Here is a 25,958-nt window from a genome sequence, read left to right as displayed (position 1 = left end):
GCCTGGACCTGGAGGAGAGACTCCTGAACAGCTGTGATCCTGAGTTCTACATCCTCCCTCTAAAGTAAGAAAAAGCAACATGATTAGAGGGTTGGAACTTTCAGTCCCACCTTCTAACCCTGGGAGAGGGGCTGACAGTTGAAGTATCCACCAATGGACAGTAATTTCATCAATCATGCCTGTGTAATGCAACACCCTCCAAAAATTCAAAGCAGGGGCAGGCATTTGGCCCAGTGGCTAAGCTTACATCCAAGGTGGGAGTGCCTGAGTTCAAATCCCAGCAACTCTTGTTGCCTGTTGTCGGCTGACGTGCATCCTGGGAGGCAGCAGGAATGGCTCAAGTTGTTGGATCCCTGTGCTCACCTGGTAGATGATTGTGTTTCCAGCCCCAGAGCATTTGGGGGGAGTGAATGAGTGGATGGGTTCTCTATTTCTGCCCCTCAAATACAAAAATAAATATAAGCATACACTAAAAAAAAAAAAACCCAAGGACAAGTTTTGGAGAGCTTCTGATAGCTGGACACACAGAAGTTCATATGCTCCTGATGGTGTCCTCAGAGAGGGAATGGAAATGCCACCTCCCTCCTCCCACACCTCACCCTGGGCATCCCTAACATCTGACTCCTTTCTGTTTTCTTTGTAAGTTGTTTTATAAGTGGGTAAATGGGAGAACAGTGTTTCCCTGTGTATCCAGTTAAATGAATTGTTAGCTGGTTAGCCTGAAGTTTACACCCTGTAACCTGTGTTTGTGACTGATCTCAGAAGTGGGACTGTTTAGGGGCCTGACACCCCTCTGCAGGACCTGAGGCTACCTCCAGGTCAACAGTATCAGAACTGCACTGAGTAAGAGGACACCTGGGCAGTGTCCACTTGATAACCATTACAAAAGGAACTCATTGTTGGCAGAGAAAACCCCCATCAGATGCAAGGTTTCCATCATCAACTGTTGAGAGAACAGAAAAACAAAACAAAACGAAACACAAAAAAACAACTTGGCTTGTTTTTTTCTCTGTGTCCAAAAAAACCAGTTTGCGTTCAGGAACAGTTGTGTTATGGTGGATCCTGAGACCAACTCAGCCTCATTAAAATCTTGACCACACCTTCAAGTGGTAGGCACAAGAATTGCCCAGCCATTTCTTAACTGGTTGAGACCACCTGCCAAGGTCAGCAAATTCCTAGAGACAGTAAAGCCACGCACACACTTTCCACATTCAAGTCAACCAATGCAGGCCCTGTTTCCTTCCACCACCCCTCAGTGGGATCTTCTACTCTGTACCTCTTGGCCTCTCCTCTAGTCACCCCAAGTACCAGACAACTCTAGGGTGAGAGCCTGATAAATTATCCAGACTAGATAATCAGGAGCCTGCCTATCCAGTCTCGCCGTCTTCTTTTCATGGAAACCGTCTTCTTTTCATGGAAACCGTAAGAAAGTCTCTTGCTCAAGTTTTCCTCCACTTCCTTTGCCTCCTGCCCCCCACTGTTGCTTTGTTGGTGGCTCTGCATGAACAGGATGCACTCTCCTCTTGAGAACTGTGACTAATGAACTGCCATCTTCCAATGCTCTCGCCTCAGGAGTAATGATGGATCCTAATTTTTAGAACCTCTCTGAACACTGTGGCATTATGAACAACAGCTCCCCAAAACTTGGCACTTTGGATCCATTAATTCAAAGCACAACAGCAACCATGGAGATGGGCATTATTACTCTCACACTGCATCTGATAAAGCTGGGCCTCAGAAGTCAGGTTGCTTGTGCAACACTATGACCAGAGCTGAGATTTTTCAGCTTTGTAGAAAGTAAGAAAGGTGAAGTCAATAGAAGGAATGCATGTGTGGGTAACGGGGAAGGCAGTGAAAAGAATGTAAGGACATGCAGACTTTGAGCAACCACTTTACGAGCAGGGTGAGGGGTTAAGAGAGTGGACTTCCGGAGTCTGTCTCCACACTGCCCATTTATGTTCTTCATAGAACAGACAGTTACTGTTCCTTAAGGCCGCCAGACCCAAGACCGGTGACTGGCAAATCCTAGAGAGCTGTGCTGCTCCAGGCACACCCAGGGCAGCTCTCTGGCTTCTGGCTTTGTCTCTTCTGATTTTTTTCTAGGCAGGAACTGGAACCAGAGAACCTGAGATTGAGAATGTTCTCCTCTTGGCTACTTGCTCATCTTTGTGCCTGGGCGATGCTCTGCTGCTGAGGTTTTCTTTGGTGATGGAGCTTTGTGTCCCCTCTCCCCCAGGAAAGATTCCTCTTGACCTAGAATCTAGGACCTATAATAGTTACCATAAAGACAGTGGAGCTTCAAAAACTTTTGTAGAACTAGAAAAACAATTTTCATATCCACAAAACCTGACTCCTTTCTTAGACAGCCGTTCACAGAAGAGTGGGAGAAAGAGCACACCCTCTAAGCCAAGGCCACCAGACACGTCCCATAGTGCTGAGCAAGCAGACACACCCTGCTCACATTCACTGACTGATGAGACAGGGCTCCTCGTGTCTTCAATCAGCTGGCTACAAGGATCCCTGATACACATCTGTGTTAGCATCATTCCTGCTGGATGCCTAGAAATATTTAAAATATTGAAGATACTAATTTTAATCATTTTAATTTAAGAGCTAAAGAGCTCCCCTCCTTTGCTTCACTCCCCAAATGCCTAAGATGATGGAGGGTTGGCCAAGACTAAATCCAGGAGCGAGGAATTCAATTCAGGCTTTCCAGGAAGGTGGCAGGGACACAGTGACCTTGACCATCATCACTACCTCTTAGGGTCTGCCTGGTTAGGAATTTGGAGTCAGGAGCTGGGTTTAGGAATTGAAGCCAGGCATTCTTGTGTAAGACCAGGACATCTTAACTGTAAACAAGGCATTCACAAGGGCATTCACATTTTAATAAACTCTCTGGAGTCTAGATTGGGAAGTGGGCATAACTTCAGAGGGAAGAAATGGTATTCCAAGAACTGGCAGAGTACTATGAGACCCAAACAAGATGAGGAGTGAGGATGCCAGGATAAAACCCACTAGCAAGGGGATAGGGCCACCCTTACTTTGACTCATGGGAAAATTACAACATCAATTTGCAAAGAGAGAGATTGTCAAGAATGAAGCATTTCTGTTAACACACAAGGAGTGCAGGTAGGCCTATGAATTGTGATGGCTCCTTCAAGCTGAGAGGACTCTTCATTTCTTCATTCCCCTTAGTCCTCAATCTGTCCCTCTCTATCTCACTGCTGCCATGGGTTCCCCTCCAGGCCTCCAGCATTTCCTACTTACCCAGTCCCTCCTCCACCTATGAGGTTCCCTGTGTCCACCAAGGTGACCCTGGAATGATGAAAACCACCTCCATCCAAAGAGGACCCCAGGGGTAAGGAGAGCCTCCTTAACAGGGTCTCAACACAGACTTCATAGTGACAAGATTACTGCCCCAGCTACCACCCACTCCAATCATCTCAGGCTATCTTACCTTGGACTAAAACTCCAGCTACAGAATAAGGAAGGTGAGGCAGGCCTGCAACAGAGACAGAGGGATTGACAGGCTTATGGACACCATGCTGAAGGCTGGGCCATCCTGGGTCCCAGAAGGCCTTGACATTAAGTCACAAGCAAGTCTTGAGAGTGGAGTCAAGCCAATATAACACCGTCAGAGCCACTCCTTGTGGGTGTGCTTATATGTAAGCCTGCAGCTGAGTTATGCCATGTGACACTAGACTGTAGGTCAGACAGCTCTGGGGTGAGGGTAGGGGAGAGGAAGAGGGAGTCCAGGTTGGGGTGACAGAACATTCTCTAACCTAACGTTGCTTAGTGTCCCTCAGAAGCCATTTAAGACCCTGTTATTATGCTTGTGTCCAAAGTCAGTGGAACTTATATCACTTTCCTGCCAGCAGTACCTCTTAGGATAATGCATTCCATCTGTCTGAGTGCTTAGCCATTTATTCCCACGGCCCCACCCTAGCTACGTCACGACCCGGAAGAGCTCCACCTCAAAACACTGAATGCCAAGAATCTGTTCCATGGCCACACCACCATGGGGTGAACTCCCAGCTCCTGTTGCCTCCTGCCACATGCAAACAGACTCATTTAAACCCAGGACCCAGAGGACTTGTCCTCTTGTCCTGGTCTCTTCATTCTGTCCCTTTGCTGGACACTGTCTCACAGTTCCTCCTGCCTTCTCATTTTCTTCCCAGATGACAGAGAGAACAGAGGCAATGAGGAGAGCACTTCCCCAAGCTCCTACCCCAAGGCAGTCACCAGCTGCACCTGCCACCCTCTTGGCCTCCCCTTTGCTCCTAGTTGAAGGTCAATACCTCTGGCTGGACTTAACAATGCATCTCCTCTGAGTGGCTCAAGGTGGTAACTTGATCAATTCTGCTTGTCCAGCGCAGTCCTCTAGCCTTCACCACTCTGTCAGCATGAACTGCACTGCTATAGCTTCCATCTTAAGACATAAAACAAAACCTCTGTTGACCTCTCCTTTCTGCTCCCTTTTGTCTTCTTACACAAGACTTCTGAAAAGAATCACACACCCCTTTTTCCCCAATCCATCTCTTGCTATTCTCTCTTCTCCCCAGTCAAAGGTTAACCCTAACCCTAAGCCCATTAGGGAGACCTGGATTGAGTTTCTGGCTCCTGGCTTTGGCCTGGCCCAGCTCCAAGTCCTGCGAGCATTTGGAAAGTGAAACCAAGGATGGCAAATATATCAGTGTGTGTAAAAGGGATTCTGAATCTCAACTTTAAAAAATAAACTTCCACAAAAAGAGGAAGGAACTCTACCTATACCCTGCTCCTGGTCACCCCGCCTCTGGGACAGTGAGAAAACAACTATGTTGTTAAAGCCTGTTACACAGTCTTGGTGTCCTGTCACCACAGCCCTATCACAGTTAACACCAGGTCACCCAGGTCCTCCAACAGGACTAGCCAGTGCTCAGGGCTCTTCCAACTTGACCTGGAGCACTCGGCCCCTTCCTCTTCTGCACATGCCCCACACACCTCTGACGTCCTCTCACCTGCTCCTGCACAGCCTGTTCTGCTGCTCTCCCAGACCTCTCAGCATGACTTCTGTTCTGGACCTCTTCCCAGCACCTCAGAACCCACCAAGCAGTGGAGTCATTTCTCTTCACCAAAGATATCACTTCCTCCTCACCCAGGGCATTCTAACAGGACTTCACCTGATTATTTTTTCCAGGTTCACAGCTGAGCACCTTGAAGACAGAGTATCTGTGATCTTTCAAGTTTGATGTAAATCCATGACACTCTAGAACCTTCTGCACCACTCTACTAGGACAATTTTGCAGGTATCTGTGATCTTCCCCCTGAAAACAGCTTGATTGCTGCTGCAGCTCAATCACCTGTTCTGAAACCCTAGCCATCTCTCAGCCTTTGTTTGCTTGGAAACCCTTGCACAGGTGCCCTGGTACCTCCAGAGATCCAAACTCCCCTGGGTACCACAGGAACCCTCCCTTGGTTTTTACGTTAGTGTCATTAAGAGAGTGAAGGTGGCATAGTGAGTCCTGACTCCCGCCCCTCTCTGTGACCCTGATTACTGAGGCTCTTTGCCCACCTAAGTAACTGGGTGGGAAAGTGGGCTGATTTAGAGGTCAAACGGTCTAACAGATCAGTGCCAAAACCAGCAGAATTCAAGGAAAGAGCGCCCCTACCTCCTACTGCTGCACTACCCCAGCCTGGGCCACCCTGCTCTCTGGGAAACTGGGACAGCCTTTCCCTGCCCTTGGCAACACACAAGCCAGCTCCTCCTTCCATCCAGATCCCCTCCAGTGTCTGTTCCTGCAGGCCTTCCTACTCCCCCAGGAGCCTGCAGGGCCCTCTTGGACTTCTATTTGTACACTCTGTTTGCATAGCTGTGTCCTTGGGGCCTTCAAGCCACATGCACACCAGTCCCATTGCAAAACCCTATACTGCTGCTGCCCCTATTTCTCTTACTCTACCCTGGTCCCAGCAGCCACACCCAAGGAGGCAGAGGAAGAGAGGGAAGGCAGGAGCAGAGAGCCAGCAGAGGTTTCTGCTTGTGGTCCAGGAGGTAGACTTGGACAGCCCATGAACTCAAGCCTAAGCTTGACAAACGGGCACACCCAGCATCCTTACATCACACCATATGAGTGCTCCCATCCCTGAAGGTTGGTCTCCTGGCAAGAGAGACCAGGAATCCCAGTATTCCAAGGCTTATCTGGCATTACTTGGCTTCCTGCTCTGCCTTAGCCAGGACAAGTCCCTGGCTGTGCTGCAATACTGAAGGAGTTAATATTCCTGCTTGTCCCCTGCACTAGGGCTTGGAAGCTCCAACCTGTGGAGGGTGGTGACCCCTCGAGAGGCCCCAGCCAAGACCCTCCCAGAAATCTATTTCCATGCTCGGGCAGCTGCCCAACATCCCTCAGCCCACCAGCTGAACCAGGGAGGTTTGATGGATGAGAAGGTGGATATAGGGTTCCCCTAGGAGAATCATCTCATTTTATGGGGAAGGAGCACAGGAATGGGGAGCCCCGCACCCAGCAAGCGGCCAGGCTACAGGCGTCCAGCTGCCGCCAGCAGCATGTGCAACTCATTACCTCCACCAGCCTCCCATTTGCAGCCACAGATGACGCCACGTGTGTACTGGTGGGACTGGGGCCACAGGGCCAGTAGGGCTGTGATGTTTTTCTGACATTAACACCCCTCTCCAGTCCTACAAAGCACTGCAGAGAAGCCAGGCCCCAGCGGGCCTCCACCCACCCACTCCCATGGCTCTACCTCCACCACCTCCTAGCGTCAGGCGCGGTTAGACTCCCGGCTGTACGGGCATAAAGCAAAGGCAGGGAAACGGAAGGTGATAGAGAGAGGAGGGAGAAGGTGGAACAGGAGAGAGAGAGAAAAGGGGTAAGGGCAGGGGGAGCTGGCCCTGACTTGATCCTGCTCAGGAGGGGGCAGATAACAAACGTGCTGGCTGAGATCCTCCCAGGCCACTGAGGCAGGATCCCAGGAGATGACTCAGTCAAGCACTCAGAGCAGGGATGGGCCTGCTGGCATCAGGGACAGGGGATGAGCTGGTGCCGAAGCACACCAGAGTTGGGCAAGGTGCCTTCTGAGGGGGAGGACAGAGGAGCCAAGGGACTGACAAGCCCTCCCAGCACCTTGTCACCTTGAAAATGACACAGGAGAGGAGTGAAGACAGCATGGGCCCCAAAGAAAGGAGAGAGCTTTTCCCAGTGCCACCTCCCACCTCTGGCTGCTGCATGATCTCTCTCTGCCCACACCCATCAAATAAGAGCTTGCCCCCACAGTAGCACTATCTCATGTGATTCCTATACCCTTTATGTCCTTTGCTCCAGTATTCTGGTTGTATATGTTGTATGGGGGGGGGGGTTGGTTAACCATGGAAAGGCAGGTGTCCTGGGGAGACATAAATGCTTGCTGGCTGAGTGTCTTCCCATGAACTTGTCTCTAGCACATGGCTTGTGGTGGCTGGAGAGTATGCTGGCCAGCTGTCTTGAACACAGCTCTGTCAGACAAGAGGCAGAGTCCATGTTTGAACTCCCACTCACCACCCGGGGTCTCCTTCCTGATTGGTTCCTTCAGGGAAGATGACCTGCTGGCAGCTCTTGTCACTGCTTGAGCAGCCTTGGGCAAGTCCCTTGCCAGCTGTCATGGTTGTCCTGAGCACCTGCCAAGCACAAGGCCCCCAGAGGATTCAAAGCACAGCAAGGCACCTTCTCAACAGCTCACATCTTTATTACTACCAAGAAGGACAAACAACCTCGCAGTCCAGCATCATGGCCACAGCCAAGTAGGCCAGATCCCCCCCGCCAAGAAAGACCATGGAGGAGCATTCTAGAATTTGGACTTGTAGCTCCTGGGAACTAGGGCTTCAGGGGATGGATGGATGTTGTGAGATAGGATGGGATGGGGACAAAGAGTGAAACCCATGAGGAGGGCACAAGAGCCCAGAGGCAGTAAGGCACAGGCAGACCCCATGGATTCCCATGGAGGGTCACAGGCAAGGCCCAAGATTCAGCCTCCCAACCTGCATTGGTTGGAAAGGCTGTGCCGGGCACTGCCTGCACACTCACATGACACCTGCATCAAAGTCCTAATCTCATCCTAAGTATTTGGCCTTCTCTTGTTGCACATTTGCTCCCCTGATGTCAATCTCTCCAGGACCAGCCACCACCAGGGGGAAACGACAGTATCTCTGCCCCTCTTCTTCCATCTCACCCAAGGACACTTCTAAGGAACTGAGAGTTCCTCCCCAGCCTGTATGTCACCAATCTTACTTATCAAAGGCTCGCTGGGTGGTCCCCAATCCCATCTCCCTCCGACCTTCACCTTCTGCCCCTTGCCCATGGCCAGGCCCCTCCCTTCTTACTCTCCCTCTCCTGTAAAACTCTCTAGAATCAAAGAAGCAGCAAACTCCTTTGGAAACAGATCAAACTTGGCTAGGAATCTCCCAAGTCCAAGTTCACCACTTTGTTCCCAGACATGAAAGAGAAGTGGGGAAAGCAGGGAATGCAGGCAGTAATTAGGCGATAGGTTTCACCTCAGCAACGCCCTCCCCCAACCCAGCAACTAGGGACCAAAAGCGAAGGAGACCCAGAGAACCTGGAAATGAGACTTGGTTTTGTTGCCTTCAGATTTCAAGGAAGCCTCTGTTCCTTCAATCAGTACTTACCACCTGTGGCACACGACTCGGTTAACCAGCATGGGTGCCCACCCTCATCCAGCCTGGCTCCTGGCACAAGGGAACACACCACCCAAGGCAAACCCAGTAAGTGATGATGGGCTCTGTGCATCATTGGGGTGGGAAACAGCCTGGCAGAAGTGGGCAAGGAAAGTGGAGAAAAAGGAATCACGGTGGACAGCAAGGCCTCAGGGAGGAGCCAGGCTGAAGAAAGAGCTGAAGGGATCTGGATGGAATGCCAGGCTGCTTGGCCCATGCCCAGCTTGTTGTGGCCTTTCTGGGAATGAAACATCAGTTGGAAAACCAATCTCTCTCTGTCCAGCCCCATCCTGCTCTCTAATTTTGCCTGTCCAACAAATAAGCACACATAAACGTTAAGGTTGTTGGTCTTCGAAGACCTGCCTGTCAGCTTCCTCATGTCCCTCCTGCCTGTGGGAGTGACACCATCCTCTCCCCCCACATGCTGTGACGCAACATACATTTTCTGAGCATCTGCTGAGTGTCACACACTTGCTGAGCATCTGCCTGTGCTGGGTGCCCAGGGTCAGGCTGCAGGCAAGGTGCTCTGGGCACCACTGGAGCCAAGTGTGCATCAGTTGGGTTCAGAGTTGCAGCCACTCACCAGCCCCAAGATGCAGAGCCTTGGGGTTGCTGGCTGGAGGACCGCTCGGCAATACACCCCAGGGAAGCTGTGTGTTTCCCTCCTGGCTACTCACCCCAGACCAGTGTAGGCTGGAAGTAGACTGGAAGCTTTGCACCTGAAAAGGTTGGTCTAGGATAACTGGTTCAATCTTGTCTGACTCCACCTTGCCCTCACAATGACCAAACAGCTGCCCTAAGCCATCAGCAGACTTGGGGCTAGAACATCTTTTTGATTCATGAGCTGTGGATTCCCTCATACTGTTCTCAGACTCAACTAGACAAGCTCTTCTGTGAAATGGGCCCACATCTTGCTCATCACACAGGTGTGTCATGATGAATGAGTGAAAAATCAAACAGACCTTTCCAAGCATGAAGTTCAACCCTAGGATTGATACCAAGGTTGCAGGTGGTGGGAAGCAGCTCCTTCCTCACCCCAAGGGCAGCATCAGAAGCACTCACCACCATCACTTGCAATTGGCTAAGATCCAGTGTAGAAGCACTCACCATCCTCGCACAGGTTTAGCTTAGACAGGCTCCTGCCATCAAAGGGCTCCTCGAAGATGGAACCGGTGTCCCGGTCACTCACGGTGTGCAGGTACATGCCTTTGTTTTCCATTACGTCCTACAAGTGGCAGAGGTGGCAAGAGGAGAGGGAGGGAAGAGAGAGACAGAGAGAGTCAACTGCAGGTAGAAGTGGAAGGCAAGGCTAGAACAAGGTGCCCACTGCTGTGTCCCCGAACTTGTGCCCTGGGGTCTCTCCACACCCCCAGCCACTCCTCATCCTCCAGGTCTTTGACACCCCTGTGGACCTGACGGTGGGCTCTGTCACTTTCTTTCACTAACTCTTGGAGCTGTGAACTGGGGACAGGGCACCACAGGGAGTGGTCTAACAGCCAACTCAGCTGACCCCAAAGGTAACTAGGAAGCATTCTCAGAAGCCCCCAGCACCCTGGGCACATCAGAGAGACCTGGCCTTCTCTTGATTGAAAATGAAGGAAACCAGGTACAACTGGGGTGTGGAGATCAGGGTGCAAGGCCACCAGCCAACACAGGTGTAGCCTGGTGAGACCTTAGCGAGGAGTCACCGCTCACGGAAGCCCTAGGGGTCCTAGAGATGCTCCAGGACTGAGCAGCCTCAGGCCAGGGGAGGGTTGGAGCCAGCATTGGCATGATACTGACCCACAGGGTGCTCGGGCTCACCCCACAGGATTCCAGGAATGAACCCAAAGACCCAGACAGATCCTGTTGCCAGAGAAATGGCCCCATACACTTCAGTGAGCATGTGAACAGAGTGAAGGCTGCAACTGGAGATGCTACAGCTTTCAAAGGGTGATGGAGTGTGGGACTCAGGCTAGACGGGCAGGTGGGGCCTAAGTGTCCTCTCATGGGTGGGTTCTCTGGACTTCTCAGGTTACATTTGTACTTTTGATATCACAAGACAACTCTCATCTCTAAGTCAGTGTGTTCATTGACATAAAAAAACCTGATCTTACACACATGCTCAGATGTTACAAATCACTCCATACTTTCACTCAGTTCCAGCCATCAGTTCTTTCATTTCTGATGTTCTTTCTTAATTGTCTGGATATCCAACCAAAAACACCCAGGTTTCAATGATGGGGCACCCTGCAGGTGGCAGGAAGGTGGACAAAACCCATTGGTTGAAGGGCTCAGAGGCAGGGTGGGAAGGGAGGCTGTGGCAGGAGGGCTGTCTCAAACGTCCTGCCAGCCTGAGCAAACCACAAATCCCAACCGCCTCCTTCTCCTGACTTGACTTGACCCACAGACCTCTGAGTTTAGGGCTATGCAGCAGCTGGAACTGACCAGTTGTCCAACTTTCCTTGCAAGAACTTAGGGCTTTTGCTTTCACTTCTTTAAGTAATAAGACTACGTGTGTCACACACACACACACGGGTGTTTTAAGACATTCAGAGGAAAAATGCAACAAAAAGATGAGTACGTTGTGGTGCAAAAAAGTTTAAATCCATGTTGTTTTCATAATATGCAAGAACTTGCTGAGGCTCCCTCGCACACACTTGCTCACTCACTCACTCACTCACTCACACTCACAGCATTCCGGGTCCCTATGGGAGTGACAGAGGCGGGGGTGGTCCACAGTGCAGCCAGGATCTCTGCTCCCTGCCCAAACACCTCCCAGCCAGGCTCTCGGCGCCACAGCAGTCTCTGGTCTGCACTTCTCCCAATACAGCTTTCAGCCCAGGTCCTCCACCCAGGGAGGGCCTCCAGCTCCGTCCCCGGCAGGCTGCAAGGGACCCTCCCTCATTTCCCCCCATCTCTGTGTGGGCTCCCCTCCCTTTGGCGCTGCTCCTAGCAAGCCACACAGCAGAAGGCCAGTATTGCTTCTGCCTGTGATAACCCTTACTCTACTGACACCCAAGGGACATCCAAGGCCCGCTGAGTGCTGCCCTGTGGTGTGGGGGAAGGGAGCCCCCTTGACAATCCCCCACCTTCCTGCTCTGGATAGCTTCAGGAGCCAGGAATGCATGTGCCTGCAAGCTGCCCCTCCTCTGCCTGCTCCACACCCCACAGCTGGTGGGAGCAGGAGCCCACTGGGGAGAGGGCCTGGGGCCGAGAGCACAGCCAGATGTGAGAGGGCTTTGGAAGCGCTCAGCCTAGGACGCTGCTTGGAAAGGAAACTGGAGCCTGTCCTGCCTGCTTGGGTTCTGTTTGAGGCTCTCCGTCTTTCTTAGAGAGTCGGGCCAGGCGTTCAGACCCTCGGGTCATATAGGTGTCATCATCCCCTGTAGGCCACTTGCAGGCTCTCAGTCAAGACACAGCTGACTGTCCACTGTGGCAACTGCAGCATCAATGGCTGCTATGCACACACACGCCCTGTAGGGCCCAATGTCTCTCCTCTAGGGTCTCCCAGTAAGCACCACCAAGCAGCACTGTGGAAGGGGGTGGCCTGGTATCCTATCATTCCCACTGGAAAGAGAAACCACCAAGACTCAAGAAACAAGGACGGCAAGATATCAGAGCAGGACCAGGCACTGGCCAGGGGCTCCCCTGCCCATAAAACTGGCTTGGGCATAGAATTGCTTGGCCCAAGATGTGTCACCCCTTGTAGGGCCACCCTACATTCCCCAGCAGGTAGGGGTCCAAGGTGAAGGAAGGGATCTGAGGAAGGGACAAGGGACTGTGGCCAGGGTGTGAAGGCCACGGTGATTGGGGATGCGGGGAGAGCGAGGCGATCCTGTGCACAGGGAGGGATACCTGATTGACCAATTAAAGCTGAGATTCCCTTCCCAGCCCTTACCCTCGGCCCAGCAATTTTACCTAAGATGCTTTAAGGGACAGGTGAGAGGTCAGTGATAGTTCTACTTCCAGATTCTGTATCTTTGAGCTGCAAGTCCCCACCCCCATCAAACCCCTAACCTCCCTCCCACTTCCCTCCTCTTCTCAACCAGGAGGTGGCTTATGCAGGCTTGTGGGGAACAGGGAGCTAAGAGGATGAGAGTTCCCAAGCTGGTTCTGCATGTTTCCTAACTTGGGGAACTTGCTCCAGTCCATACACCTCATTCAGTCTCAGGACACCACCCCTAAGATGGGAAGGTCCTTGTGTGCCAGCCCCTGGGGGACCTGTGCACATGGGTAAGAAAACACAGGAGTACAGAAGGGCCTTGTCACAAGGCCACTCAGGAGAGGTACCAACACCCCCAGCATCTTCTCACCTTCTTGCCCAGCCATTCCCAGAAACAAGGTTTTTCCAGGAGACAGGGATGGGCAGGGGGAGCGTGGGGAGTCCCTTGGCAGGCAGGAAGAACCAGTCACGAGCTGAAACCTGGACCCCGACTCTCCAAGTCCCTGCCTGGGCAGCAGAGGGATGCGATCACTTCTTCCTGCCCGAGCGCTGGCACCAACCTCACCTGCTGCTCTACAGAGGGATCTTGAGCTTTCTGGGGCTGGCAGCTTCTCCTGGCATCACTCAGTTTTAAACTCATCAGCACCCAGGAGATGTCGCCATGAATGTGGCCCCAGGGGAGCATCGCTTAGTAGCTCTTCAACCCTTTCCTCTTCCATCTGCATACCCCAAAGTGGAGAGGTGCACATGCCCACAAACAGTTCCTCCTTGACGTCAGACACCCTGCCCTTGGGCATGTGTGGGCACCCTGCACACTAGCAAGGGTGGGCAGCAGTAACACCAACTTCCTGAGTGGGCTCCTAAGCCAATGCACAGAGCAGGCAGAGTTACCACCAAGGCAACAGTTTCTCTCCGGCACCCAAACATATCCTCACATCCTCCAGCCCAGGCACTGCATGAGGGCCCTGCCAATGACTGTGGCTCAGCCAGCTGCGATCTTTCCACCTGCAGCGCGTGCCTCAGCCCTACCTGCAGACACACACACATACACACACCTGAAGTACTCCGCTCCACTCAGCATGTCCCGGGCTCCTCCAACTGCCCTGGGATGCCACACCCCAGACAGGCAGGTGCAAGGACAAAGCCAGGGCTAAGACTCACCTGAGGGACCCTTGTTGAAACTTGCAGAAACCCCTGCCCTCAGTTCCTAGCCTTCGCCATGGTGGTCGGAGAGAGCAGGCTGCCCCCTATACTGCGATCCAGGCAGCCCCTCACAGCTCGTCCCCACGACTAGCCAGATCCAAGAGAAGTCATAGAAGGAGGCTGCAGGGGTACCCAGTGACTCGTCCCAGGACAAATCCCAAGGGGGTTGTCACTTCTGCAAGATGACCAGGTCGGGAGGAAAAATTGGATCCTGCGGCCAGGTTGATTTCTGCGCCGGGGACTCCTTGTTGTGGAGGTCTTGGTCAGCCTCAGGCAGCAGACGGCAAGGTTCCGTGGAGCAACTCAGAGCTGTGCTAAATACTGACTGAGATGTGAACTGCAGCTGCTCCCGCCAGCAGTCTTTATGAAAAGCTGTTGGAGCAATTGCAGAGGCAATAGCGCTGGGGTCTGGAACACGGCCCCCCTCTTGTGGTCAATATTAGCATTACATCTCCCATGCAAAGATCAGCTTTGGCTTTGGGACTCCAGTGACAGTTCTAAAGGCCCTTGCTAAAAAAATATTTTTTTGGAATGCTGCTGGAGGAATAGCAGCTAGACTTGATTTCAGGAGCTGTACAAGAAAACCAATCTTATAAATTTATTTATAGGACTAAGTAGGCATTGGTTGGCCTGGAATCACTTTATATATTGCCCCGAAGTCACATCCACCCCCGCTAACAGGCACTGACTGAACCACACTGGAGACATCCAGACATTCTGAAGGAACTTCCCAGAGCAAAGCACCCTGAGTCCGCCTAGCTGGTGAACGCCTGTCAATCCAAGCACGACCAATTCTGCCTTGTAGCTAGGGCTCCAATTTAGAGAGCTGTATCCCCTGTACCTCGGTTGGATCCCCCATTCTATCCGACTCCAGCTTTGTGCTAACACATGGCCTGGGAGGGAAAGGGGGATAGCTCAAGCGTCCGGGACCCTACCACCCAGGAGGGAACTTGGGAGTTCTCATGTCCCAGCCACTGCAGGCACCTGGGGGGTGACCTAACCCATAAGCACTCCCATTGACTTTGTCCCTGTGTGTGTACCACACTCCTGCCCCTGCTCTCTCCCTGTCACAAATCAGTAGTAGTCGATGCTTCGACAGCAGAGGAGACCTAACCAAAAGTTAAAGGACCACTTAGACTGAGGTAGTGACAAGAAGCAGATCTCAGGAAAACTCCCCCTGGAACGTGAGCCAGCCAGGAGGGACATGGCCTGGGCCATGGATGGCCTCTGGAGGTGGCACCCGCAAGGCAAGACCCCTGTGTAGGCCCCCACTTGCTGGGTGCAGCTGAGCCCCAGCGCTTCAGGGTCAGGCTTCGTGCAGGAGAAGGGTCTGCCAAGGCTCAGCTCTCCCCGGGACTCTGCTGCCAGCCCACAACTGGCTCAGAAATGACTTAGTCATTTTCAGTCACTGCCCCTGCTCACCAGGACACAGCCCCAGTAATTATATAATTATCATAATAATGAGTGGGAAAGGAGGAGGAGCAAGAAAAAAAAAGTAGAACATGTTTTGGAGTAAAACCTATGTGCCTAGCAATCCTAAGTGATTTTTCTTATGGTCTTTGGACCTGTCCTGTCGTCCCTGGCATCCAGCGGGGATGGGTCTCAGGTCCCACTGGGCAGCCACTGTAGGCCTCCCCCCACAGCGCACTCTCTGGGGCCAGCAGGATCCTCCGACATGGAACCCAGGCCCAGGGAAGGCTGACAGCACCGCAGCCCCACTGGGCAGTGCCCACTGCGGCTGTGCCCACCTCACAGGCGTGGATGGAGGAAGTCATCCAAGGTCCCTCAGCCCATCGGTGTGAGCGCGTGAGCCGCAAAGGCACCACAGGCCGCCTGACACAAGGGTCTAACTGTTTACCTGCTTCTCTGAAGCATCTGTCATGAAAACCAAAGTTCCTGTCACAATCAATCCACCAAGCTTTCTGGTATCATGAAAAATAAAAATTAAAAAGAAAAACAAGTCAAACGGGCCAGTGCCATAGCATGTAAAGTTAAGCCACTGCCTGAGATACCATCGCAGCACTGGTTTGAGTCCCGGCTGCTTCACTTCCCGTTCCGCTCCCTGCTAATGGCACAGAACAGCAGCAGAAGCCCAAGCCCACATGGGGGCGCTAAATGAAACTCTAGCTTCCTGGCTTCTGCCTGGCCCTGCTCAGTTGCTGCCAGTTGGGGAGTGAAGCAGCAGATGGAAGATCTTTCTCTGTCTCCCCTTCTCTCTATGTAACTTTTCCTTTTCAAATAAATAAACAAATGCTTTTTTAAAGTCAGAAAAGTGCTCAAAATGGCACGCTGAGAGCTCTTCACAGAAGATGCATGGATATCAGCAAGAACCTGGGTGCATGGCTGCTGACACGGGTTGAGTGCCTGCCCAGGGCTGGGAAGGGAGGCCACAGCACGTGTGTGAGTGGGGACTCACCCTCCCCTGCCCTTCCTCCTCCACCCTGTGAGGACAGGCAAGACACGCTTCCTGGATGCCAGCGCCTGGATCGGTGGCTTCCCAACCACCAGAGCTGTGGCTGAGCCAGGAGGATGGATCACTGAAGCTCAGACACGGAGGGTGCACGCCCCAACTAAGAGACCCACAGGCCCCTTCAACTGCAAAGCTGCCAATTGTCTAAACCCAGTTGTCCTAGGCAAAGCTGGGACAAGATTAGGTCCTATCATCGTATGCAGCAGCACTTTAGTCTCTGGGTTGTTTTTTGTTTGTTTGTTTGCTGAAATCTATTCCATGATAATGTGTTTTAGCCCATTCTTCATCACAACAAGATACTGAGCACACTAACTTTATAAGGAAAAGAGGCTCATGGGGCTCTCCCTTCTGGAAGGTGGGCATGGCACCAGTGATGGCTTGGCTCTGTGGGGTCTCCTTGGCTGTATCACCTCACGCTGATGTGGGGGCCCATGTGCAAGTGAGGCAGGGTGGCTCAGTGCTGCTAGAAACGGAAATGGCTGCCGCACGCCCCACTGGAGAGCCAGCTCAGGTCTCTGCCGTGCCTCTCCGGATCCAGCTCCCAGCTAAGGGCCCGGAAAGCAGGCCTTGGTGGCTTGAGTACTTCTGCAGTGGCGTTCACGTGGGAGAACTGGATGGGTTCCATGTCCGGCCATTGCGACCCCTAGCGGAGTGAACCAGCAGATGGGGGATGTCTCTCCCTCCACCTTTCAAATAATAGCTTAACTTTTTGGTTTTTTTTAAAGAAAGAAAGAACTCAAGATTCCCACAAGTTTCCTTAATCTCTTCTGAGGGCAGCTCCTCCAAGCCCGCAAGGGCCTCCTGCAGATAAGGCTGGGCGGCTAGTTCAGTCTGGAAGCCGCACCTGCCCCTCCTGCCCGTGCATCAGGGAGTGGGTACCCTTCAATACCTGGGGTTTGGGGGAGTCGGGGGTCGTTGTTACGCGACCACGCCCCTCTCAAGTCCTGTAAAAGCCCGTCCTGAGGAGACGCCAGCGCTTTGCTCAGCTCTCTTCACCTCCCGAGCAAGGGATGCCGGCTTCCCCGCCCCCACAGCCGCTTACTCTTGCTCTCTGAGGGCAGGCAGACTCGGAGCACAGAAGCAGCAATCCCATGGTCTTTCGTTTTCTGGCTCGCTCCTTCCTGAACATGGCGCACATTTGTCTGTATTCCTCACCCTCTGAGGAAACGGTTACCGCGTTGGTGCCTGTGCTTGTTATTTGGCGCTAACCTAGACCACACCGCCACTAGGCTCCAGCTCTTAAAGGGGCCACTACCTTTCCACGTTACCGCCCTGGAGTCCAAGCCTCCAATATGAGCCTTTGAGGGACACATTCAAACCATATCCGACTCATAACAACATGACCAGGCCACAATTCATTGTGCATTTTCCTGTTGGATGGTATTGTTCCCGAGAGTTGTCTGTTATAAATGAAACAGCCCAAAGAGCCAAGAGCCGATTTAAAAGGCACAAGCAGAAACAAACTCTAAAGCAAGCTCCCGGTTAGCAAGTCTTTTGTGCAGCTCTTGACTCTGAGCAAGAAGCTCTTGTCCCCTCTCACATCGGGATGGTCCAGAAACTGGTCGGCTCCCATTCAGTCTCATCCCTAAAGTTGTCAGCTAGGAAAATGCTGCTACACAAAGGATTAAAAAACAAGCAAAACACTTTTGTCCCAGTGCCTATAAAACTGTGTCACATAATGCAATGTAATAAATAAATAAAAAAAAAACTTCTGAAGTAGTTGCATCCAATTAAAATTGAGGCAATGATGCCTGCTTTTTTTTTTTAAGATTTATTTCTTTTATTGGAAAGTCAGATCTGTAGAGAGAAGGAGAAAGCCCTTCTGTCCACTGATTTCACTCCCCAAGTGGCTGCAACGGCTGGAGCTGAGCCGATTTTATGGGATCTGATACATGCACCTTAGCCACAAGGACCTTAGCCACAAGGCTACTGCATCGGGCCCTGGGATGCATCTTACAGTATTATTACTTCTGCACTTGTTGCTGTCATCACTGCCAGGAGCCTCCTCTACGTCTCCCATGAGGGTGTGGGGCCCAAGTTCCTGGACCATCCTCCACTGCTTTCCCAGACATGTGAGCATGGAGCTGGATTAGAAGTCGAACAACCAGAACATGGACCAGCACCCATATGGATGCCAGGCCTCGCAGGCAGTGGCTTTACCTGCTATGTCACAGTTCCAGCCCCGCCCCCCCACTATCATTTTTAATAACTACTGCTTAAGTAAATAAAAGCTTTTGTCAAACAGGCCTTGCTTAGGAAATAGTTTTGGAAAAATAATTGTTATGCTCATGAAATAAGAATCTAACTTTCTTCATAAACATTTAAAAATCAACAGCAGATGTTTTCTAATTTGTTATTAATTGTTTAGTTCTAAGAACCCACCTGATCTTCATTGTAAGACATTACCACTCTGGGCTGCTAGGCTCCTGCCTCCTGCCAGGAGTAGCTAAATCACAGAAGATAGAATTTAGACAGGGCCCCCCAAATTTGAAAGAATTCCAGCTTTTCTTTCTTTCTTTCTTTCTTTCTTTCTTTTTTTCTTTCTTTCTTTCTTTCTTTCTTTCTTTCTTTCTTTCTTTCTTTCTTTCTCTCTTTTCTTTCTTTCTTTTTTTTTTTTTGTAAAAACACAAAACAAAAGCAAATTACTTCTCTGAATGGCAGAGTTACAAGGAGAAAGAGAGAAAGAAAGAGAAAAAGCTTTCATTCCTACCAATGGCTACAATGGCTGGGGCTGAGCCACACTAAAGCCAGAAGCCTGGAACTCCATCTGGGCCTCCCACACGGGTGACAGGGCCCCAAGTGCTTGGATCATATTCTGCTACTTTCCCAGGCACATTAGCAAGGAGCTGGGTCAGAAGTAGAACCGCTGAGATGTGAATCACTGCCTACACGGTAGGGTTGCATCCCAAATGGCGACTTCACCAGAAACACCAGGCCCCATGCAATACTCTGTGTCTAGCCCAGAAAAAGGCCTAGGACATGTGATCAATCCTTGCTTGCTACTTGCTTACAAGGATGGTGGACTTCAGATGTCATGGGAGAAGACTGGATTCCAAAAAGGAAGTCCCTTTTTGTTGTCCAGCTCACCCTTCCCAGCTCTGTGGATGACAACAAGACTCAAAACCCCTTCAAATCTATGTTTCCAGGTCTACAAAACCATGGCCTTCCCAGCTCACGCCTGATCATGAGGGGACAGGTGCTTTGAAAATGCTAGGGCATTTCCCATGTATCAGCCTGTGTTATTTTCAGAGCTGACAGCCTCAGACCAATAGGATTCTCATCGCTATGTGGATCTCTCCTGTGGGCAGCTGCTAAGTCCAAGGTGGTGGAAGCAAGAGGCTCCTCGTGGCGTTCCCTGCACGTCATCCATCACGGAACGCTGCCCAACCATCTGCTTCGCTCCAGGAGCTCGCCTCATTTTTATTCCTTTCCCAGAACGTGTAAGACAGCTCAGGTTTTCTGACATCGGCCCAGAGTTGCAGGTGGTAAAACAGATGAGTCTCCTTGCTGTCAGAGGTATAGACCAGAGGCCCAAGAGCAGGACTTGCCCAGAGCTCCACGAACTGTCAGACTCATGACCCAGGGCACCCTCTAAGGGGAACTTTCTTGGAACTGAGATGATGTAAATTCTGTATGGGAATTAGATGATGAAATAATTTTAATATGAGCAATTTGTAATTGGTGACCAGATACGCTCATCTAAGTGAATCATAAGAAATGCCTTTAAATGGGGCATGACCTTGGGCCAAAACTCTCTAGAAGGGATTTAATGGGATAAATGTAAATCACTACCCATGTTGGGAAAAAACATACACCTTCTCACATGCAAAACATGGTAGATAGGCTCCTGGGGGACACATAAGAAAAGACAAATCTCCTATTTTAGATGACCTTGAGATTGCTATGAGTCAGCAAGGGATGAGGACAACAACAGCAGCTCCCCAGTCATGTCACTCTTTGGTTTGCTTTGGTCTGGGGAGAGAAAGAACACTCCATCCCTGCTCCAACAGCACAAACCAACACCAAGAAATATCAAATTCCCTAGGCGTAATAAGCAAGATATTTCATCTGCATATGGTCCCAGCAATAGAGGGAGCAGGAAAAAGGAAAGAAAACTTAAGAAAAATAATCATAGAGACAAGTGGCAAGAAAATAAGGTGAATAAATAGAAAGAGTGGAGGGCCAGATGGAGGAATGAAGGGAGAATTGGGTTACAAAGTGATAGTGTTAATTTCTTTGTCTTCCTTCTTAAAGCATGATACATCTCACAGCTAGTGCAAAATGAAGGTTTTGTTTTTTTAATTTTAATTTTATGTTTTAACTTATTTTTTTGAAGTTTGGCTTATCTTAATTTGAGAAGCAAAGAGAAAGAGAGAATGAAAACTCCTGTCTGCTGGTTCGCTTTTCCAATGTTTGCAGTGGCTGCGACTAGGCAAGGCGGTTGGTAGGATCTGGGATCTCCATGCAGGTCTCCTCCGTGGTGGCAAGAACCCTGGAGTGCATGCGGATTAGTCCTGTCTCTGCTTTCAACCTGGCTTCCTGCTAATACACGTGGCAGGCAGCACATGATGGCCCACGTACTTGGGTTCCAGCCACCCACATGGGAGGCCTGGATGAAATTCCTGGATCCTGGCAATGGCCTGGCACAACTCTGGTTGAGGTAGGCATTTGTGGAATAAACAAGAAGGTGGGACATATTCTCTCTCCTCTCTCTCTGTACTTCTCTTTCTGTCACTCTGCTTTTTAAATAATTATTTTGCAATGAAGACTCCTGGGTCCCAATGTCACAGTGCCTGGCACCAATTTCTGCCTCTGACTCCTAACTCCAGCTTGGGGAGCATTCAGATCCGTGGGTTCCTGCCACCTCCACAGGAGACCTGGATTGAGTTTCTGGCATTCAGCTTTAGCCTTGGCCCAGGCCCTGCCATCTTGGGCCCCAGGAGCGTGCCCCCGTGGATGTGAGTAGTCCCTCTCATTCTCTCATTCTCTCTCCCTGCCCTTAGCCCTTTGCTTGGGAAATCTAAATCTAAATTTGATTATTTTTAAAAATTTTAAATCCATACATGCTTTTTTCATAAAATACATTTGCCACAAAAATTTTAACCTTCATTTAGATCGTGTTTCAATTACATCATGATGATGGCACAAATATCACTTATGGCAAAGCCATGCAGAATTTTCTTTTGCCAAGTTTATCTCCCTGACATTTGCATCAGTCTCTTTTGCAGGTTTTACCTTTCTGTGGATATCTCCCTCAAACTTTCAGGTTTGCTTCGTGCTGGTCCAGTTGCTCTTGCCATCCCCTTCATGGCTGATATTCAGATTTTCCATCACTTTAATCCTGCTTTGTCTCTTTGATTCTGTCTTTGAAATTAAAATAAAATAAATCATTAAAAAAAAACTTTTATTGTAGTTTTGCTGGGATTCTAAAGGCACAGGGTACAGCTGTGCAGTCAAGCTTTCCATTTAATCCAATGATCCATTTACTTCTTTCTTTTAAAAAATGGGTTGCACAGGGCCCAGCGCAGTGGCCTAGCCACTAAAGTTCTCACCTTTATGTGCCTGTGATCCCATATGGGCGCCGGTTCTAATCTCTGCAGCCCCACTTCCCGTCCAGCTCCCTGCTCGTGGCCTGGGAAAGCAGTCGAGGACGGCCCAACTCCTTGGGACCCTGCACCCACTTGGGAGACCTGGAGGAGGCTCCGGGCTGCTGACTTCAGATTGGCACAGCTCTGGCTGTTGCGGTCACTTGGGGAGTTAATCATCAAATGGAGGATCTTCCTCTCTGTCTCTCCTCCTCTCTGTATATCTGACTTTTCAATAAATAAATAAATCTTTCAAAAAAATGTGTTGCACAATAGCTGACACGATGGCTCAATTGCTAATCCTCTACCTACAAGCACTGGCATCTTATAGGGACACCAGTTTATATCCTGGCTGCTCTAATTCCCATCCAGCTTGCTGTTTATGGCCTGGGAAAGCAGTAGAGGATGGCCCAAAGCCTTGGGACCCTGCATCTGCATGGGAGACCTGGAAGAAGCTCCTGGCTTTGGATTGGCTTGGCTCCAGCTGTTGCGGCCATTTGGGGAGTGAACCAGTAAACCAAAGATCTTTCTCTCTGTCTTTCCTTTGCTCTATAAATCTGCCTTTCCAATAAATAAATCTTAAAAATGTGTAGCGCATATAATTTTGCACTGATTGATGTGACTATATCATCCATAAATCACCTCATTTTCCTTTTTAAAAATATTGTTGTACTTACAGTTATTTGAGAATACAGGGCAGGGAGGGCTAGTGGGTTTAAGATTAGCTACTGAGGCATTTCAGTAGGCTCTGGGGATAGGGTTGTACCCATTTGACTGGCACCTGGTCCTGGGCTGATAAGCAGATGAATGGCAACTCAGCATAGAGGAGCTCTACCAGGGAAGTGGCTGGTGAACTGTGCTCCAGATTTTGTTCATTTGCATTTGAAAATCACATTTCCCTGCAGAGAAAGTTGGCTTCTAGTATGTGTAACTGGCCATGCCTGGGAGGGGCAGTCTCTTCAGGGTCACCAAATCCCAAGGTGTCATAGCCTGAGAACACACAAAGCTGAAGACACTGCTGACATGCAGACTGGGCCTGCTCATCCCAGTAATGTGAGGCCTGGGAAGTGTGAGCAGTCGTGGGGCGTGTCTGTCACCATGATCATCACACTGTTGGTCTGGTCTGAGGCTCTCTCTCCTAGCTGGAGAAGGGAAAAACGTGTTGGGATAACTGGCCACTGTTCTCTGGGACCACGTGCATAATGCCTCTCTGTTCACAAGTGTGGGGGCTCCACTGGCGGGGCGGGCAGCAAGGCTCAGGGCCTGGGGAGTGGTCAGCATTGGAGTATGGCTTGGAAAGTGTATGCATGTGTGTGGCCTTCTTATGACAGATGCCCCCCACTTCCCAATGCCTGTTGAACTCTATCCCTTGTGGTATCACACCCTGTTGTACAAGGCAATGGGTTAGAATCAAGTCTTCACTGTCTATTTCCTGAAACCACTGAGATAAGCACGGAAGAACTGTTGTCAAGGGTGAGTGGGCACTCCATGCTATAGGCCATATTTCCGCTTTTCCAGAGTGGGTGCCTGTGGCTGCTTCCTTGCATGCCCTGGTTCCGTGCCACTCATCTGCCAACATGACCCTGGCAGAGAACACCGCATCCACCAGGATATGAGCACATGCAAGGTGCAGGCCTGTGAGTCTCACCATCTTCCTCTGGAAACTGCCAGTCCCTCAAGCAAAGGCAACTGCAGAGGAGGCCTGCTGAAGGCAGATAAGCCAGACCTCAAGCTGGAGACAGTGGCGCCTACCCAACAGCAAGCCCTTGGTCTGGGATCTCCCAAGCTACTGGGTAAAGCCCACACCACAGCAGGTATCCAGGCCCCCTTGGGTGTAGTTGACTCTCCTGCTGGTCACATCTCGTTGGACCCCTGTTCACTGCCACAGCAGATGGAAGCAGAAAGCCCCTCACAGACGGGGAGCCTGTGGTCCCTTCTCATGCATTCTCTGATGGTGGGTTGTGGCTGGAAGAACCTGTCCTGCCTGACAGCAAAACCTGCCATCATCTCTGAGAGTGAGCTCGTTGGCCCTGTCTCCTCCAGAGCCCACATTCCACTGCTTGACTGATCTTCAGGCCGGAGGCAGTGTCTCCAGAGCCCCAGGCATGCTGCTGGCAGGTAAAGCCCAGACATCAAGGGCGGGCCTGCCAAACCCACACCGTTGGCCTCACTGAGCCCTGCACACTTCCCAGGCCCCTTCAGCACGAACTTACTCATTTTCAGGCCAACACATTCCAGTATGTGGTCTCACATTACTAGAATAGCTTGGGGCAGGCTCCAGTCCTGTGCAGTGGCTCCCCATCCTCTCCTCTGCTCCCTGGCTCCAGGCCCTCTTTCTGCCTAATTCTTTCTGATGAAAAGGGGAGGGTACTTCCGGGGGTCTCGGGGGACCCATTGTTAGTGAGATCTTGGAAGAACATCGAATCCTTCAAATGCAAGGCAATTTCTTTAAGAACTGCCAATTGATCCTGCATGAAAAGGAGCTTTTGTGGGGACTCAGGAGTGAAAGGAATGAACTGACAGAAGTATATGCCCCATGAACTGATGGTTACTGCATTGCATAAAGCCAGGGGGTGCCACCTGCATGCTATCACCAAGAGTCGTCCCCAGGCCCAAGCTATGCAGTGCTGCTACCTAACCTTTCCCCCTGTTTCTTTACCTTGTCCCACTGTTGTACAGACACAGGTCTAAGCCTTCAGCGAACTTCAGGTGAGAGCCAATGCCATTTGTTCCCTCACTTGGGAAACGAGGTGACCTGACGGGGCAAGTGGTGCCAGCATCCCAGGATGAGGCAAGACCTGGACCTGGTGCTCCCAATTCCCTTCTCTCTGTGTTCCCACCCTCCCTTGTGTGGACCTGGAGAAAATGCAGACTCTCCAGCCCCAATCCCAGATCTGCTGCCCCAGAACCTGCCCTTGAACAAGACCCCCTGCCACCCCTCCACCTCCTCTACAATTGCTATTAAAGTTCTAGGTGCTCTAAACTTCATCACACCAAAGAAGAAGTGATCGAGATCCCTGAATGGCTCTTTGTTTCTAGAATAACCCGAATTCCTTGCGGTCAGGAATGCAAAGGTCTTATGATGCTGTGTGGGGCAGAACGAGAGGAACTAACAAGTGTTTGCTTTCAGATGCTGCTCATCTGGAGCACTTACCTGGCCAGGTGATGGGCGTGGCTGGGACAGCTGTGGGCATCACGCATGACTCTCTCACATTCTGCCTCTTGTTCTCTCCCTTGTGCAGGTTTTTGCTTTGACTCAGGCTTTGAACTCGGCACAGCCTCTTCACACCTGACCCCTTTTCTGTCAAGAACATTGCAGAGACTTTGGATGAGTGAGAGGCCTTGAACTTGAATTCTCCAGAGCTTTGGCCTGGGTTTTGCTTTTTGTCTCCCAGAGACATCACTCTGAAAAAAAAAAAAAAGAGCTGCGGCTCCCTGGGCACTAGCTCCCTCTCCTGTCTGTAGCTCCCTCCACTCTCTTTTTAGTCTCCTTTTAGGTTTGGTGTTACTCTCCAGTCTCCTTTTAGGGTTGGTGTTACTGTAGAGATGTCATCTTTTTTGCCCTGCTGAAGTGCAAGTTTTCTGGGGCAGATCCTGCTGCTTCCACATAGCACTCCCAACCAGACCTGACAGACAGGGTCACCCTTCGTAGGGCAGCGGCAGGGCCCTGGCCTGGCAGCCCTTTGTCCTGGGGAGGCTGAGTTAATGGACTTGGATGCTGTCCCCTCAAACTCAGTGTGCTGAATCCATGACTTCTATCCTTCTGGGTCTGAATGGTTCTGGAGTCGGCATCGTCAAAGACGTAAGTAAAGCTAACCAGGACTGTTAGGGCGGGCCCTGTCTCACAGGACTGATGTCCCTACAAGACAGGGACACAGGGAGAAGGCAGCAGCTGCTGGACAAGGAGAGAGCCTGACTTAGCAACAACTCATCCCTGGGAAGGACAATTAGCTTCATAGAATCCAGATGGAAAGATTTCTTTTAAAACGTTTCACTAGCAATAATCATATATATTTATGATTATGGTGTGGCATTTCTATATACACACACATACTATGGGCTTCATTGGCTTTCATT

General features: G+C 50.8%; 1 protein-coding gene across 1 annotated transcript in view; it reads right to left on the bottom strand.

Annotated features, from left to right (window-relative positions):
• SCARA5 (scavenger receptor class A member 5) overlaps positions 1-9,917 on the bottom strand; it is a 92,319-nt gene extending 82,402 nt beyond the window's left edge. Inside the window, exon 1 of the mRNA XM_040966109.1 lies at positions 9,806-9,917. Coding sequence (XP_040822043.1) covers positions 9,806-9,917 — 112 coding nt within the window. The remainder of the gene's footprint in view (positions 1-9,805) is intronic.
• Between the last annotated feature and the right edge of the window lie 16,041 nt (positions 9,918-25,958).

Source organism: Ochotona curzoniae, unplaced genomic scaffold, assembly GCF_017591425.1.
Source record: "Ochotona curzoniae isolate NIBS_2020 unplaced genomic scaffold, NIBS_Ocur_1.0 scaffold_4505, whole genome shotgun sequence".
NCBI classification, from domain to species: Eukaryota; Metazoa; Chordata; class Mammalia; order Lagomorpha; family Ochotonidae; genus Ochotona; species Ochotona curzoniae.
This window is presented reverse-complemented; position numbering and strand designations above follow the sequence as displayed.